The sequence below is a fragment of the Mus caroli genome, unplaced genomic scaffold, assembly GCF_978045245.1.
Source record: "Mus caroli unplaced genomic scaffold, Mus_caroli_1 scaffold_3, whole genome shotgun sequence".
Classification (NCBI taxonomy): domain Eukaryota; kingdom Metazoa; phylum Chordata; class Mammalia; order Rodentia; family Muridae; genus Mus; species Mus caroli.
This window is the reverse complement of record NW_028227258.1, coordinates 57,206,107-57,223,241: the sequence shown is the minus strand read 5'-3', so window position 1 is coordinate 57,223,241 and position 17,135 is coordinate 57,206,107. Positions and strand designations below refer to the sequence as shown.

The window sequence follows — 17,135 nt, the reverse complement described above, 5'->3', positions numbered from 1 at the left end:
TCACTGAGATGTCTTGCTTGTCCCTGTACACATAGTTTCAATGACACATCTAACCGTTTGAACTTAGAAATAGCATGTTCTACTTATTTATGATCTTTGAATACTAGCACTTAAAAAAATAGAAAAAATTAGTCAAAAATCTAATTGTTTAAAAATGTTTTATTTTGTTACAGAGTCTGTTGGAACATCTGGTCAGCGCCCAGTGTTTTGTCCTGTACATAAACAAGAGCAGTTGAAACTGTTCTGTGAAACGTGTGATAGATTGACGTGTAGAGACTGTCAACTCTTGGAGCACAAAGAACATAGGTACAGAAGTCATAATTCTTTACAGAAAAGTATTAGAAATAGTACTGATAAATTTGTTCTTAAATATTGTACTCATATTTTGTCTTAGTGTATTTAAACCCAGATTTTATTTCTTGAAGCAATATATGTTTCATAACACAATATTTTTCATGTTCATATCTAATTACATTTGTTATTAATGTGGATTTGTGTTAATAAGATGGTAGTTATGTTATTTCCTTGTTCACTAGTTTTATGGTTGAAATAAGGTTTTTCCAAATGCAATATATTTAGGCTAGTGGCTATGTATGATGTGAAAAGGCAGTACTTGTATGGAGGTGACTGATAAATGTTCTCATGCATACCATGTTTTAATAGCTAAGCATAAATACACTGGTTTCACATTTGATGTATAATTGCAGGAAAGCTATATAAACAAGCACTACTTAGTATAGTCACTGTTAATGCATAATTTTTTTATTAACCATATTTCACCTGAATCAGCAGTATTTATTCATATCTTTGCTTCATCAGAATTGTATTAGATTTGTAATAGAATTTTTAATTAGGCACACAACAAAATTTTTACAAGTTTTCTCACTTTCCATGGCATCTGTTTATTACAAATAATAGGTGTAATAGTTTTATCTACAAAAACTAGAACTATCTAGTGTTTTTTAAGAGTAGGTTGTCTAGATGGATGACAGTACATTTTCTCAGTGAGAGGGTAGTAAATAAGCATCTACTCCAAACCTCAACTGATCTGTGCCCCTCGCCGCCTCTTCTTCCTCCTCCTTGTCTTTTAATGAGCTCTTGCGGACTTACCCACGTTGGTTTCTATTTTATAGTCTTCTGTTTCACTCAGACTCCGATGCAGCAGGGAGTTTTAGGAATGTACAAGGATGCCTGGAGTGAATATGTTTCTTTTTTTTTTTTTTTTTTTTCGAGACAGGGTTTCTCTGTGTAGCCCTGGCCGTCCTGGAACTCACTCTGTAGACCAGGCTGGCCTCGAACTCAGAAATCCGCCTGCCTCCGCCTCCCGAGTGCTGGGATTAAAGGCGTGCGCCACCACGGCCGGCGTGAATGTGTTTCTTAACTGTATGTTTACTCCAGTGAATTTATTGAGTTCACTGAATGTCATCATCTAATTGCTGAGTTATATTTTATGCTGGGCACTTTTCTCAGTACCAAGTGCTTATTTGGTTCATGAAATATTAAGGTGCTGGTGCTATAACTGTGTAAAGGTAAAAGAACCTGCTCTCAGGAGGCTTTAGGAATTTGTACAAGTGGTAGAGCCATGAGTACCAGTGTTTATGCTCTAAGTCTCTATATGTATTTCTCCCCATAGTGTATAGAGACTACAATACTACAATATATAAAACAGCTCATATTTGATTATATCAAAGTAATGCCCTTTTGGTCAAGAGAACTCTCACTGTTAAAAGGCATTTTCTAGATCTTTATAGCTTTAATTTGTTATATTCAGACATATCTCATGTCTCTCATCTGCAGCCTGACCAGTGTTGTACCTGAAGTGACTAACTTGTGGAGGTCTTTACCTTTAAGGGCACATCACAGTGTTATTTGTCCTCTCGTTATCTTAGTAAGACATTTATTTATCTTTGTCACAGCTTCAGCCAGATTTTCCCTCCCTCAAATTTCTTATACAGTGTTTGTTTGCTTGTTTGCTTATTTATATATTTGTTTGCTTATTTATATGTTGATTGATTGATTGGTCAGTTTTTCAAGATAGGGTTTCTCTGTGTAGCCCTGGCTGTCCTGGAACTCATTCTTTAGATCAGGCTGGCCTTGATCTCAGAGATCTGCTTTCCTTTGCATCCTGAGTACTTGAATTAAAGGTATATGCCACTACCACCCCGATGTTTAATATATTTTTATTTTTTACTACAGTTAATTATTTGCGGAGTGGGGTGTAAAGCTCAGCATGGAAGTCAGAGTGTAGCTTTGCAAATTTGTTCTGTCCTCCAATCATATGAGTCCCAGAAATTGACTAAGGTTGTTAGGCTTAGCAGTAAGTGTCTTTATCCTGCTGATTCATCTCTCAGGCTACCTCGTTTTATAAAATTGTTGGTGAAAAGCATGAGAAAAGAGAGATGACAGATTATCTTCATTGTCATTGCTTATAGGAATAGATGGTTCATGGGTAAGGAGTGGTAGAGCGCCCTTCCCACTTGAAGATTAACTGTGGTCTATTTCCTTTACCAATATTATATTAATGTGTTCCTGTCTTTTGTTGTTCCTTGCTTCTCTTTTTGAGATGGCCTAGAACTTGCTGACCTCAATCTTCAATTCTCTTCTCTTCTCTTCTTTTCTCTTCTCTTCTCTTCTCTTCTCTTCTCTTCTCTTCTCTTCTCTTCTCTTCTCTTCTCTTCTCTTCTCTTCCTTTCTCTCTCTCTCTCCCCTCCCCCCCTCCCTCCCTCTTTCTTTCTCTCTCTCTCTCTCTCTCTCTCTCTCTCTCTCTCTCTCTCTCTCTCTCTCTCTCTTTCTTTCTTTCTTTCTTTCTTTCTTGTTTTTCGAGATAGGGTTTTTCTGTGTAACCTTGGGTGTCCTGGAACTCACTTTGTAGACCAGGCTGGCCTCGAACTCAGAAATCCGCCTGCCTCTGCCTCCCAAGTGCTGGGATTAAGGGCGTGCACCACCACTGCCCAGCGACCTCAGACTTTTAAGGATCCTCCTGCTTCTTTAGTGTTCTAAGTACTAAGTGTTCTATCCTACCCAACCTTAATGTTTGGTCTTGAGTATAAGGGTGGGGGGTGGGGATAAACCTTTTCTTTTCCTTCTCCAACTTTCAGCTTTAGGTGTTTCTATGCTTTTATATGTTTGTTTGTTTTATTCTCAGTGTGAACAGCTCTCTGACACCAAGTAGATGTTCTTTAATTCACTTATAACACCTATATACCTGGAGTTTGTTTAGTTCAACTGATTAAAAGTTCTTTCCTACTTCAGATACCATTGTAAATTGGGTTATGATTCACACAGCACTCTAGGATTTCCTTAATTTACAATTGAGAAATAGGACGATATTTTTAGATACAAATGAATAGCCATATGATGAGACACACAGGGCAACTCCAGGAGAAGGGATGTGTTTGTTAGTATAAATATGTTCTCTGACCTTCAAGTTCCCTACATTCTGCCTTTTTAAAAAAGATGCAGATTCCTTAGCTAGACATGACTGTAAAATCATTGGTCATTTGTGACCAGCCCAGTCTTCAAGCCATCCCTTTTAAGTTTAGAGGGACAATGATGAAGTTCCCTAGTGATATAGTACTTAGAGTGTCCCCCATTGTTAAGAGAAATACCACAGTACCGCATCTTGTGTTTTCACTTTCATTTTGTTTCTGACTGTTTGCTTTTTGAGGCTGTGTAATCTAGGCTGACCTCAGAATTGCTTGGGTAGATTATGCTGGCCTCAAACTTGCTGTCCTGCCATAGCCTCTCAGGTTTCACATGTGCCCAGGCTTGCAAGCCCATTGTACTTTGCCTGGATGTATGATTGTGGAAAATATTTAAAAAGCTCTGTCTCACCAGATGGTGGTGGCACATGCCTTTATTCCCAGCACTCCAGGGCAGAGGTAAGCGAATCACTGAGTTAGCCTGGTCCACAGATTGAGTTCTAGGATAGCAAGGGCTATACAAAGAAACTCTGTCTCAAAACAAAAGAAAATAAAACAACAACCACAAAAGCTCTTTTTCCGAGTAATAAAAAGAAGTTATAACTGGTCTGTCTGCTTTGAGGCCTGTTATGTTAAAATTTTTTCTGCATTTAGTTGAAGTATGTTCATAAAATTTCAGTAGCAACAACAAAATACCTTGGTTCATTTATAGTAGGAAAGGTATAAGTTTCAGTGTACCATACTTTATATTATCTTATTTCTATTTTATTCTTCACCATCTGTCCACAAGACCACTTTTACTTTTGATACCATTTTCAGAATGTAGTAAAAACCCAAATGAAATTGGCATACTCTGCAGAGTAGAGTGGTGACGACCTAAAGAGCATGCTGGCCACTCAGGCCGTATTTGTTGTCTATAAACTGATATTTTGCTCATCTAGAGTAGTTTGATAGATCCTAATCAAAAGATGCAGCAGCTCTTCAGTTGATTCCTAAGTTACCCTTGTGGGAAAGGGGGGACTTGCTTACAGATATAATGAGCACTAGTTTGCATTCTTCTATAAAAAATATTTACATGTTATAGGATACTCTAGTGGAATTTCTTTCTACATTACAGTTTCTCTCAGTACTTGGACATGTGATAGTTGTTTCAGGTTTCAGGGTTAATTTATCTCCTGCAGGGACACAGCCTTGACTAATGCCTATTAGTAGCTAACTTTTTTTCAAATGGTCTCCATTATCTCTCTTTGTCTAGAAGTTTCCTGCTCCAAAATACTAATGCTTACCATTGGATTGCTCTTACAGGCTTTTGCCATAAGCTATAGTCTGCATAGCAGTGCTGTCATATACTTCCAGAAGTCACATTAAGTGTATATCATGTATTTTGAGTGTGGCCCAAGAGTATTGAGAATCTTGGACTTATGCATTATAGATAGAACCTGCCTTTCTTCAGGCATCATTAAGTATGGGCTTCTTTCAGTGTGTGTGTGTTGGTTTTTCAAGACAGGGTTTCACTGTAGCTCTGTTTGTCCTGGAACTCACTTTGTAGGCCAGTCAGGTCTTAAATCATAGTGCTTGAATTTTGAATTGGGATTTTTTTCCCCAGCACTATGTGGTATGCAGTAGATGGTATGATCCTCTCTCAGTAGTAGACAGTTGCAAAGGGCTATACTTTCTATACTTTCTAGTAGTTGTTAATTTAATATTTTTTTAAATTTAAAATTTAGTGCGTGAGAAGTGGGCATGTGTGTGTGAACAGTACATGTTTGGAGGTCAGAACAATGTTTCACTAGTTCGTTCTTTTCATCTTGTTTCTGGGACAAGGACTCTTGTTTCTGCACTGCACTACATATTCTATGCTGTCTGGCCTATAAGCCCATTGTCAGTTCTATCTCTGCCTCATCTCACTGTAGGTGTGTGGGACTACAGATATAGTGCTTTTACCTGCTCTGACACCTCCTAGCCTGCTGGAAATTTTACTAATATTAAGGTGCTAATGATAGTCCCATATGTAAAATAGACATGTTTTAAAATCCAAAAAAAAAAAAAAATCAAATAAATCCTGGGCTTTTTATTTAGTTTTTAGGATAGATGATGAAAGCATTTTTTTTTTTTTTTTTGGTTTTTCGAGACAGGGTTTCTCTGTGTAGCCCTGGCTGTCCTGGCACTCACTTTGTAGACCAGGCTGGCCTCGAACTCAGAAATCCGCCTGCCTCTGCCTCCCGAGTGCTGGGATTAAAGGCGTGCGCCACCACGCCCGGCGAAAGCAATTTTTTAATCTGTGAAATACCATACTTGGCAGGCTATTTCTAAGAATTCAGCTATTTGGACAAGCCTTTAGAAACTTTCATTGAGTTTATTAGTGAGCCTCCATTGAGCACGTATATTAACCATTGCATTTAAATCACTCTTAGTACTGTTAATATAGTGTATTATTACACCGGAGACCTGTCTGCAACAAGTCTCTTAACCAAATCATGACAGTAAGATGGTGATTTGAAATTACGCAGTAGATAATAAATATATATTAACTATGAATTGGATTCTTCTTATATGAAGGCATGGTACAGTTGACTCTTTCTACATAGAAACATGTTCGTGATGGGGAACCATAGTAAAGTGGGGACACATGAGCAAGAACAATCACTGAGTGTGACTGTTTGGGCCTGTTTTAGCTTTTGAAGCTAAGACCATATCATGGACTGCTGAGGTGGTGGCCTTACTTCTTCCAAGTTTTATTCTTTTTAGTCTTTCTGACCCATTCACCTTTTAAATAGTCTGTACCAGGGTTGTTGTGCAGAGAATATATTCGCACTAGCTGCTCTTTTTTTCTTTTTAAAAATTGTTTACTAGGTTTATTCTGTCTTAATAATGTCTGTACTTGGAGTAGTTATAGTGGTTTCTAATTAACATGTCAAGATTGTCATTTGGGTGAACTTCCATGCTTCTTTTATTTGTTTGTTTGTTTATTTTGTTTTTAGAGACAGGCTTTCTCTATGTAGTTCTAGTTATCTTGGAACCACTCTATAGACCAGGCTGTCCTTGAACTCAGATCTGTCTACCTGCCTTAGCCTCCTCAGTGCTGGGATTAAACCCATTAGCCCCCACCATCTGGCTATCTATAATACTAGGCAGGTGAAATGTTCACCAATTAGACATGCTATTCATCCTAGTGATTACGTTCAAGTAAAACAAATATAAACACATTACATTAAGTCTGTTTAAAATCATTTTTATTTTTGCTTTTTTTTAAAAATACATTGCTAGTCTTTAGTTTTTATTCATTACTTCCTAGTCTAACTTTATTATGTGTTAGGATTTAGCTTTAACAGCTGTTAGGACAATGAGTTTTAAGACTCTTAGTATGTTTTGGGTTTCCCTGTGACATAGTTTAGTATCCTTTATGTACTACTGACTTTTTAACCCTTCATGATATACAGGTGACTCTTGAACATAGAGGTTTGAAATGTGTGGACCCTGTTTACCCATTATTTTTTTATTTATGTTTTGATATTAGTGACATTCTGAAAGAACTCAGATAATATGTGTAGTGAAATATAAAGTAAAATAAGAAAACTTGAAGTTCTGAATTATTATGTCTATGTAGACAGTGGTGGTCTTTCTCATTTATCACCATGAAATACGTGTCAGTCTATTGGCAAAAGTTAGTCAAAACATAAACACCATTTCATGGTATTTACTCCACTTGAGAAAGATGTAAAGAACCATAAAGATTCAGTATTAAATCATAGCCACAAAACCCTACAGTTTAGCTTTCTGTTTATATTGGCATTTAGGTAAGTTCTTGGGACTAGAGTGCTTTGTGACATTAGTCATCTCTATGACAGTTTATCTCTGGAGGATGTTGTCACCAAATTAAGTTGGTAAAGTAAGAGACAAGAAGAAAGAGGAATGCCATAAATGATAAAGATAATTTGTTAGACTGAGAATGAAAATTAAAACTAGAACTACAGATTTTTAATTGGTTGTATTGGGTCATTTAAAAAAATGTCATTAGCCCCTGAAAAATTAGTGTTAGCTAGGTGTGGTGGCACATACCATGAATCCTGGCATTTAGGAGGCAGAGTTTGGTGATCTCTATGAATGAGTTCTAGGCCTGGTTAGCAGTGAGTTCTAGGACAGCCAAAGCTACTGGGTCTCAAAAACAAAACAACCAAAAGACTCTTAGAGGACCTAGGTTCCCCTTACAGCTGCCAGCATCTCCAGTTACAGGGGATTCTGTAGACTCCTGCCACTCATACACATAAAAATAAGGCAATCTTAAAACTAATGATGTTCATGGGCAACTATTAGAGAATCTCAGTGTGCCATAAAATGGAGCATGCATACCTAGAGTGAGTGAGTCTTTTTTCTCTTGAAATAGTCATGCAAAGGTTGTATTCTGCTTACCATTCCTATCTGGGCTGAAGATGTTTTATTTGCTCTCATCTTTTGAAGTGTCTCTATCACCATTAGCCTTTAGTCTACTGAGACTAATATTATCTTTTATTCTTATGACCCTAAGAGAGTACTATATTCCCTGTTATCATTCATAATAGATTATTTCCTGTAAGACTCATCATGAGTCTTGTCTCTTCTTTGTTCACTCGTTGGTTTGCCACCAGTAGATTGTATCCTCAACCTCTTCTTCCACCCTTTTCTAGGTTCTTTCCCCTACAATTAGATCTCAATTGCCTTGTGGTCCTCTTAATTAGTCTTTTTCATGTTCTATCATTGGACCTTATGAGATAGTTCTTGCTGTTATTTAGCCCATCCTTTCTTCTCCCTCCAGATCTCCATATTTTAAAATCATGCCCTGATCTATAACCACTTACCATTGCTACTCTCTAAAAGTGTCTGAAGTCATTCCCTTCATCTCTTAAAGATTGTAGTTTTTTAACTCCGTTGTTAACTGTAGAATGCTATTACCTTAGTGGCTGGCAATTGCAATACATAGCAATTTCTTCTCTTAGATTCCTTAGTCTTTGTAGGTTTTTATTTATTTCTTTTTTCTTTCCATTTCCTGAGATAGGGTCTCTATAGCTCAGACTAGCTAACCTGGAAGTCACTGTACAGTCCCTGCAAATACAGCAAATACATGACATAAGAGATTAAAATCTTAGATCTATAAGACACCACAAATAGAAGTTGCAGGCCTGAAAGTTGCTCTGGACGAGTTAATAAGAGGTAAGTCAATATGAAGGCCCAGGACCTCAAAATACTACAATGTATATAAGGCCTGTCTTGTATACTTGGGCTGCACTAAATTTTAAAACATGAATTATAAACATTTTTTTAAAAAACTTTAAAACTTATCTCTACAATAAGACTTATGCTTTAAACAGATACATAATATAGAAATTTTACGTCATTATAGTCTGATGAAAATGCTGTCTATTCTTGACTAAAACAGCATCATGTAGTACATGACTGTATTTAAAAAAATTTTTTTTTTAAAGATTTTATTTTTATGTATGTGAGTACACTGTTTCTGTCTTCAGACACACTGGAAGAGGGCACCAGATCCTGTTACAGATGGTTGTGGCCACATGTGGTTGCTGGGAATTGAACTCAGGACTTTTGGAAGAGCAGTCAGTCGCTGAGCCATCTCTCCAGTCCTACAGTTCTCCTTTCTATCCTCTGGCTCTTATATTCTTAAGTCCTTTTGTGATAGTATTTCAGTTGGGGTAGGAGTTATGATATGGTGGCATTGATGCAGGTGTCTCATTTAGGGCTCACCACTCAGTAGAGACTTATTCTTAGCACTTTGACCAGTTACAAGTATCAGCATTACTGCTGAGTATTGCAGGGAGAAGCTTTTCTGGTCAAGATGGAAGGAAGGTCTAATCCATGAATCTGAGCATAAGTATTTAGAGAAGGAACAACTTGTTTAGCATAAGAGCAGTAGTAGGGTTCTTGACTAGGGCCGATGACCTCCCGAGCCATGGTCAATATTCAGTATGGTGCTCAAGTTCTATCTGTGTAATAGATGTTAAAATCTGACTCCAATGTAATTGGTTACCCCAGTAACTTTTATGCCACTATTGTATGTACCAGTGGGCTCATCTAATTTTGTTGTTGTACTATTAACATTGCCTTAATTGACCTCACACATCACTAAAACATGATGCCTCCCAAATGTCAATTATTTTAGCATTTTTGACTATACTAACTAGTAAAAGTGCCCCGATCTCCTGCCTGTGCTTCCATCTTAAGAGTTTTAATTGTTCTTTTTATACTGTCTCATTTAGGTTTGATATTTTTAGTCTTCTATTTCTGTTGTATGATCTTCCTTGAGTTCTGAATTTTCGCATTCTGCTTAGAATTATTCAAAGGCTTCATGTTACTTCGAGAACAAAACAAAGAAATGGCATGCTATACCTGGCCCTTAATATTTAGTTTATTTTAAATTAGATTTTGTCCATCTTTTGACATTTGAATATTCTTTGATCCTGTTGAAATTTTGGTAAGTAACGTACTAAACAGTCAACTGTTAGGATTTCTCTGTGAAGCTTTCCTAGGTCTGAAAGCCATTTTCTTAGACATTACATTTTTGGTACAGATTATATCTCATCACAGTGTGGTATATTTGTGCAGAACTATTACTATAATTTGAGCCATGGGGTCTTTTTACTTACATAGAAAGTATACTGAACAACAACAAAGAGACAAGTATGCAGAAGAAACTAGGAATTTGTTGATTTAATGAATAATTTATAAAATGCAGTCTATTATTCTAATATCTGGTAGCCAAGGGCTCTGGACCTTAGTATTAAATCTAAATTTCTAGCGTTATAATTAGAAAGTTTGAGCACATATCAACCAACTATTGACATTGGTAGAGTAAAGCTACATTGATATCTTTATTTGATAGAATTCCTTTGGAAAGCCTCATGAAACATAGTAGGTAAGAAAACCAGATGCAGGGGCTAGTGAGATGGCTCAGTGGATAAGAGCACCCGACTGCTTTTCCGAAGGTCCAGAGTTCAAATCCCAGCAACCACATGGTGGCTCACAACCATCTGTAATGAGATCTGACTCCCTCTTCTGGTGTGTCTGAAGACAGCTACAGTGTACTTACATAATAGTAAATAAATAAATCTTAAAAAAAAAAAAAAGTTAAGGGCGATATGCCTGTTTAAAAAAAAAAAACAAACAAACCAGATGCAGCATGCATGTGCATTGTGACTGTAGATCTATTTTAAAATGCTTACTTAGGTTTGTGGGAGTCCATAAGCTTTGGAGTATTTGCTTAGAACATGAACTTGATTTACAGAACTCAGTCATTGAGTTTATGTATATTTGACTGGTAGCAGTGTTTGGGACTTCAGTAATTTTGATGGCATTTTATTATGTTGTACTTTATGACTTAAATTGTATGTATCTTATACAGGTTTAAAAAAAAAATAGAACCCTCAGTTAAAACTTCTGATGTAAGTCAGACCACTTACAGTTTTCCGAGGAAATTTTTCTTTCATAATGGCTGTTTCAGGCAGATGGCATTAAATGGCTGTTGTAGTACTAGACAGGTGACCAGCAGATAGAGTTATTTCAAGGTTTTCTCATGTAACTCACTTCCTAAATCTTAATTATAAAGTTTCGGTTTCACATATAGTGTTTTGTTTGTTTGTTTTAAGGTATCAGTTTTTAGAAGAGGCTTTTCAAAATCAGAAAGGTGCGATTGAAAATCTGTTGGCCAAGCTTCTGGAAAAGAAGAACTATGTTCATTTTGCAGCCACACAAGTACAGAATAGGTAAGCCTGTTGCATAAAACATGTAATCTTGTTGTAAAGTTTGTTAAGAAAGAATGCATCCAAATTAAACTTATTTTCTTACCACATTAGACATATGTAGAAGATACAATTTTTAATAGATGAAATGATACAATTTGAAGTTCGTGTATTTATTAACTGAACAAGTTTACAAAAATATTTTAAAATTTTAGGATATGTCTTTGATCTTCTGCCTTTTTCTTTCTTTCTTTCTTTCTTTCTTTCTTTCTTTCTTTCTTTCTTTCTTTTTTTTTTTGAGACAGAGTTCTTCTGTGTAGCCTCTTGACTGTCTTAGAAGTCATTTTGTAAACTAAGCTGGTCTCAAACTCAAGAGATGTACCTGCCTCTGGAGTGCTGGGATTAAAGTCATTCACCACCATGGCTGGACATCTTTGACCTTTTATAATTAATAAGGCTTCAATCTATATATTCTTTGAACTTGGAAAATGAGTTAATATGGAGGACACTGAATTACAAAATTAAAAGCAAAGATTGTATAGAAAATACAGTATTAAGACAGAAGAATGACTGGGGTTTGCTGCACACCAGCCCAGCTGTAGGCTTAGTGTGAGACCATCTCATGGAAATAAGAGGAAAGTTATAGAGCCAGCATCCAACATCTTTATCTGGCCCCTCCTCTGTACTCACACACACACACACACACACACACACACGCACGCATCCATGCAGATATAAAACATGCACGCATGGGTGTGCACTCAAAACAACAGAAATCCCAGTAGTGAACAAATATATTATCAAACAAGCATTCAGAACTACTTATTTCATTAGCAGCATTATGTATAAGGTGAATATATAATACAGATTTGGTGTCCTACGTTATTAGCTACTATTACCATCATCTTCATTATAATTATTTTTAAAGATGTTCTTTTTTTTTTAAAGATTCATTTTGTGTGTATGAGTGCTTTGCCTGCAGTATATCTGTTTACCACATGCATTTCTAGTGCCTGAGGAAGCGGTGAGCCTCCATGTAGGTGTGGGGAATCAAATCTGGGTCCTTTGCAAGAATATGTGGTCTTAACCACTGGGCCAACTCTCTAGCCCTCATTATTTTATCACTATTCTGTTTAGATACACTTATAAGCAAACAAGATTATTTATAGGATGAGTGGTAAGAATTTCTAAAGAGGGCCAGTTTATTAGGTTACAATGTTTGACACGTATAACTGGCACACTTTAAACCTGGAAATGGCTGAAAGTATAAATAGAGTTAGATTGTGTTTATTGTGAAAACTCAACATTGAAGCTTTGTCTTGAATGGTAAAATCTATTAGTTTGTGATGGCTAAGACAACACATAATAAGATATACAAGGGTATTAAGTATTTGAATGAAGGAAAATAATAGCTTATGTATAATGGAAATTTTCATCTATAGTGAGACCAAAAGAAAATAAAAGGCAAGATGGGAGAGCTGGTACAGCAGCACTTACTTACTGCTGCCCAGAGTCCATCCTGGCGGGGGCTAGCAATGAATCCAGGTCCTCTGCAAGAGTGTTAGGTACTCTAAGCACAGAGCAATCTTTCCAGCCCACACTATTATTTTTTTTATTTAAAAATTTATTTGATATGTGTGGGTGTTTGCCTGTGTGTATGTATATGCACACTGCACGCCTGGTTCTTGAAGAGACCAGAATGAGAAGTTGGATCTCCTCAATCTCACAAATGCTTCTGAGTTGCCATTCTGGTTCTAGGAATTGAACCTGGGTCTCTGCAAAAGCTCTTAACCTCTGAGCTGCCTCTAGCTGCCCTCCTCCCATTAGTTTTTAAGTACACTTTGACAAATTTTAACTTCAATTACTTTGTATAAAGTGCCTAGTTGGGTGAATTTCTGTAACTGTTGTCATAGACATAGGTTGAGTTGATGACCTAATGGTACATTTCTCTTATTCAGGATTAAAGAAGTAAATGAGACTAACAAACGTGTAGAACAGGAAATTAAAGTGGCCATCTTCACCCTTATCAATGAAATTAATAAGAAAGGAAAATCTCTCTTACAACAGCTAGAGGTATGGTTTAAAGCAAAAATTAAAAATGCGTCTCCTGTTCTTCAGCTGTTCTCAATGTTTATTGAAAGTGCTCTTAAATGGTTTTGAAAAGGTAAGATAGAAAATGTCTTTTTTGTTTGTTTGTTAATTTTCTATTCAGAATGAGAATTTTATTTAGTTACTCTATAGCTCATTTTAATAGCACTGGTGAGCTTGGAAATCATCATACTAGTCTTGAACCTATAGAACCTGTCTCCCAAGTGCTGGAATTAAAGGTGTGTACCACCATGCCTGACGTAAAACACTGGTTTGTTTGTTTGTTTTAAAGCCATATAACTTGGTAATAGTGATAACCATCTTAGGAGAGAGTTATTACTAAAACATGATGTAAATGAAGACAAAGCAAGCACTTTGAACTTATTTCCTTCCTAGCAAGAGGCCTTTTTAACTTCTTTATATGAATACATCTGAGCTTATGATTGAACCATTTATGTATTTTTGTAATTGGCCAAAAATGTTCCACATTTTGAATATATAAACCTTAAATGATTCTATATTATTTATTATGTTTCATATTTTGAAATTGGTATGTGAATAGTTTCTGAGGATCTTGTGTAGTTTTGAAATCTAAAAGAAGGTTTTAGGCTTTTTTTTTTTTCCTTTTAAATTCAAGACAGGGCTTCTCTGTGTAGCCCTGAATATTCTGAAACTCATTCTGTATGTAGACCAGGGTGGCCTCAAATTCAGATCTGTTTGCCTCTGTGTCTCCTGTGCTGGGATTAAAGGCATGTGCCACCACTGGCCAGCCCCAAATCAAGTTTTGGGTAAATCTTTACTGCAGTTTGATGTGTTCTCAGAAAATTTCAAATGTGAATTTTATAGCAGTTAAGGTTTTTAAAACATAAACATTCTTATTTGAACATTTTATGCTCTTATGTAGGTTTATATGATCTTGAGGGTGTACATTATGTGCCACTGAAAAGTTGTAGCTTTAAAGTATGTAGTCGAATAATTTCCATTAACCTTAGATTGTCCTTAGAGGTTTTTCTATTCTATTTATTCATAGACCCCTTTAAAGACAAGAGACTCATAGTTACATGCAAATGAAAGAATCTTGTGAGCACAATAATTTAATTTTTGTCTTTTAAACACATCTTGCATGGAAAAGCAGTGGTGAGAATAAAAGTCTTGAACATTTTCTTAGTTGCTTTCTCTCTGATTGTTTATGGACTCATTAAATAATTACAGGTTTCTCTTATGTAATTTTTGCAGTAGATAGTAGGGGTAGTAGTAGATAGTAAATTTTGTGAAAAAAATTTTTTAATTCTTCAGTGAAGCTATTATTCTATTTCAGAATGTTACAAAAGAAAGACAGATGAAGTTACTACAGCAGCAGAATGACATCACAGGCCTCTCCCGGCAGGTGAAGCATGTTATGAACTTTACAAACTGGGCCATTGCGAGTGGCAGCAGCACGGCACTACTTTATAGCAAGCGTCTGGTGAGACTTCTTTTTTTATTACCTAATTTATTTTTTACCCAATGGACGAATTATTTACAAGTGTAGAACGTGTATATTGTAAATACAAAAACCTGTTCAAAGGATAATTATTTATTTTGGCAAATGTAACCATTTTTATATATAGATTCAGGAAAGCTGATCATGATGGTATATAACTATAATTCCAGCCTGCATTTGGAATTGGATTGACTCAAGAGTTCAAAGTTAACCTGAATTAATTTCATATCAATTCTCTGACTCAGAGCTGGAAAATTTTTTATCTTTCTGTTATTCCCATTTACTTTTGATTAATTGTATTTCTGTCATTTTCCTGGACTCTCATGCCATATGTCGTTTTTTGAGGATACTTAGTATCTCATTGCAGTTTATTATCAAGTGTGGCAAAAACTGAAGTATGTGCTTCTCATGTGCTTGCTAACTTAGACGTCGACACTGTCTTCTGTGCTATCTGCAGCTTTATGAACTTAAAAAAATGTCTCTAATATGCTTCTTCAATTAACATTTAATTTTAATACTAATGTGAATTTTTTCCCTTGAAGATTACTTTTCAGTTACGTCATATTTTGAAAGCACGATGTGATCCTGTTCCTGCTGCCAATGGAGCAATTCGTTTCCATTGTGATCCCACCTTCTGGGCCAAAAATGTAGTGAATTTAGGTGAGAAGTCATTTCATGGATATGATTTGGACTATAAAGTTGACAGGAGAAACCATTTTAGCAGATTCTTGATACAGTTTTTAAACTATAAGATGTGAGTGATGTAAGAAATGTGTTAGGTATTGGAAACTCTCTTTAAGTCTAGGCTGTTTTTTAGATCTTGGTGCTGGGGCTTGAACCCTGTCCTCCAGCATGACTCCTTAATCCTGGTGGAGTGCTTTTCCATGGGGTCCATTTCTACCCATTCTTTTTCAAAATTAATATTCACTTAGTAAATGATTATTCTCTGAATAATTATTTAGATATTTAGGAGTTTAATTATTCAGGTGGTTCAATGGCGAAGGAACTTGAGTTCACTGAAGTGTTATAACCACATTCCAAGGAATGTTAGACAAAAGGAACTCTTTTCACTGGGTAACAAAATAGATTTTGCTTTTTTTGTTTTTTTGTTTTGTTTTTCCAGACAGGGTTTCTCGGTATAGGCCTGGCTGTCCTGAAACTCACTTTGTAGACCAGGCTGGGCTCGAACTCAGAAATCTGCCTGCCTCTGCCTCCCAAGTGCTGGGATTAAAGGCATGTGCCACCACCACCTAGCCTAGATTTTGCTTTTGTTTCTCCATATTATTGACCTAAAGATGATGGGTGAAAGTTGGAGAGTAAACAAAAAGCCAAGCAAGTGACTTTTGTAATTTTAGCTACTAAGGAGACTGAGACAGGAGGGTTCCTTGAGCCTATGCGTTTGTAAGACCCCTTCTCTTACAGTAAAATGGAATGAGACAGTATGACTCAGAATGAAGTCTGCCATCCATTTGAATATTTCCACTTCCAAAGTAATCACGCCCTTGAGATTCGAATTTTACTGTTTAAAATAACATTATTTGGGCAAACAGAAAAAAGATACTCAATTTTGACTTTAGATGTAGCACCAGAAAAACACTGTTGTTTGGCTTACTAGGAGAGAGAAGGGGGTTTAGGAGGGAATGAATGTGAGTGTGTGTGTATGTGTATATTTCATTTTATACTGCATTTTCAAAAAGTTTTTTACAAAAATTACTTGCAACAAGATTTTTTTCTTTGTGGCCGGCCAATATTACCTCAAAGAAAATGACTATAGAAAGAAAGGGAAATAACTAGTTTAAAGGTATAAATGATTTAAAGTGTTCAGAATTTCCACAGAAAATTATTTGGTAGCTGGGTATTGTTTCACCCTTAACATTGGCAATTGAAAAGCAGATGGGGAGATTGCTCAGTGGTTAAGAGTACTGGCTACCCTTTAGAGGACCCAGATTTAATTCTCAGCACCCACATGACAGCTCACAACTGTCTGTAACTTGAGTTCCAAGGGATCTGGTAGCCTCTTCTAATCTCTTTGGGTAAGCAGGCATACAGTGGTTGGTGCACAGACATATATAGTCAAAACACCTGTACACATTTAGAAAGAAAGAGAGAAAGAAAGAAAGAAGGAAAGAAAGAAAGAAAGAGAAAGAAAGAGAAAAAGAGAGAAGAAAGGAAAGAAACGTTACAAAGAGAAAAAGAATATAGAATAGAATCAGTATAGCAACAATCATGAATATATCCTGGAGTCTTTGTCATGGAAGAATTGGTTCAGACTGACTGGATCCTTCCTCTAATAATGTCTCTTTCAGTCTCCAGCCAGCTAGCCTGGGTTATGCAGCAGCAAAGACACCGTGCCTCAAACTAGCTGGAAAGGTGAGGACTGACATCCAAAGGTTGTCCTCTGACCTCCACATG

General features: G+C 36.3%; 1 protein-coding gene across 2 annotated transcripts in view; it reads left to right on the top strand.

Moving 5' to 3' along the window:
• Trim33 (tripartite motif containing 33) overlaps positions 1-17,135 on the top strand; it is a 69,905-nt gene that overhangs the window by 27,175 nt on the left and 25,595 nt on the right. For both annotated transcript variants that reach the window (XM_021157625.3, XM_021157624.2), the window contains exons 4-8: positions 174-306; positions 11,060-11,176; positions 13,111-13,225; positions 14,559-14,705; positions 15,266-15,383. In XM_021157625.3, coding sequence (XP_021013284.1) covers positions 174-306; positions 11,060-11,176; positions 13,111-13,225; positions 14,559-14,705; positions 15,266-15,383 — 630 coding nt within the window. The remainder of the gene's footprint in view (positions 1-173; positions 307-11,059; positions 11,177-13,110; positions 13,226-14,558; positions 14,706-15,265; positions 15,384-17,135) is intronic.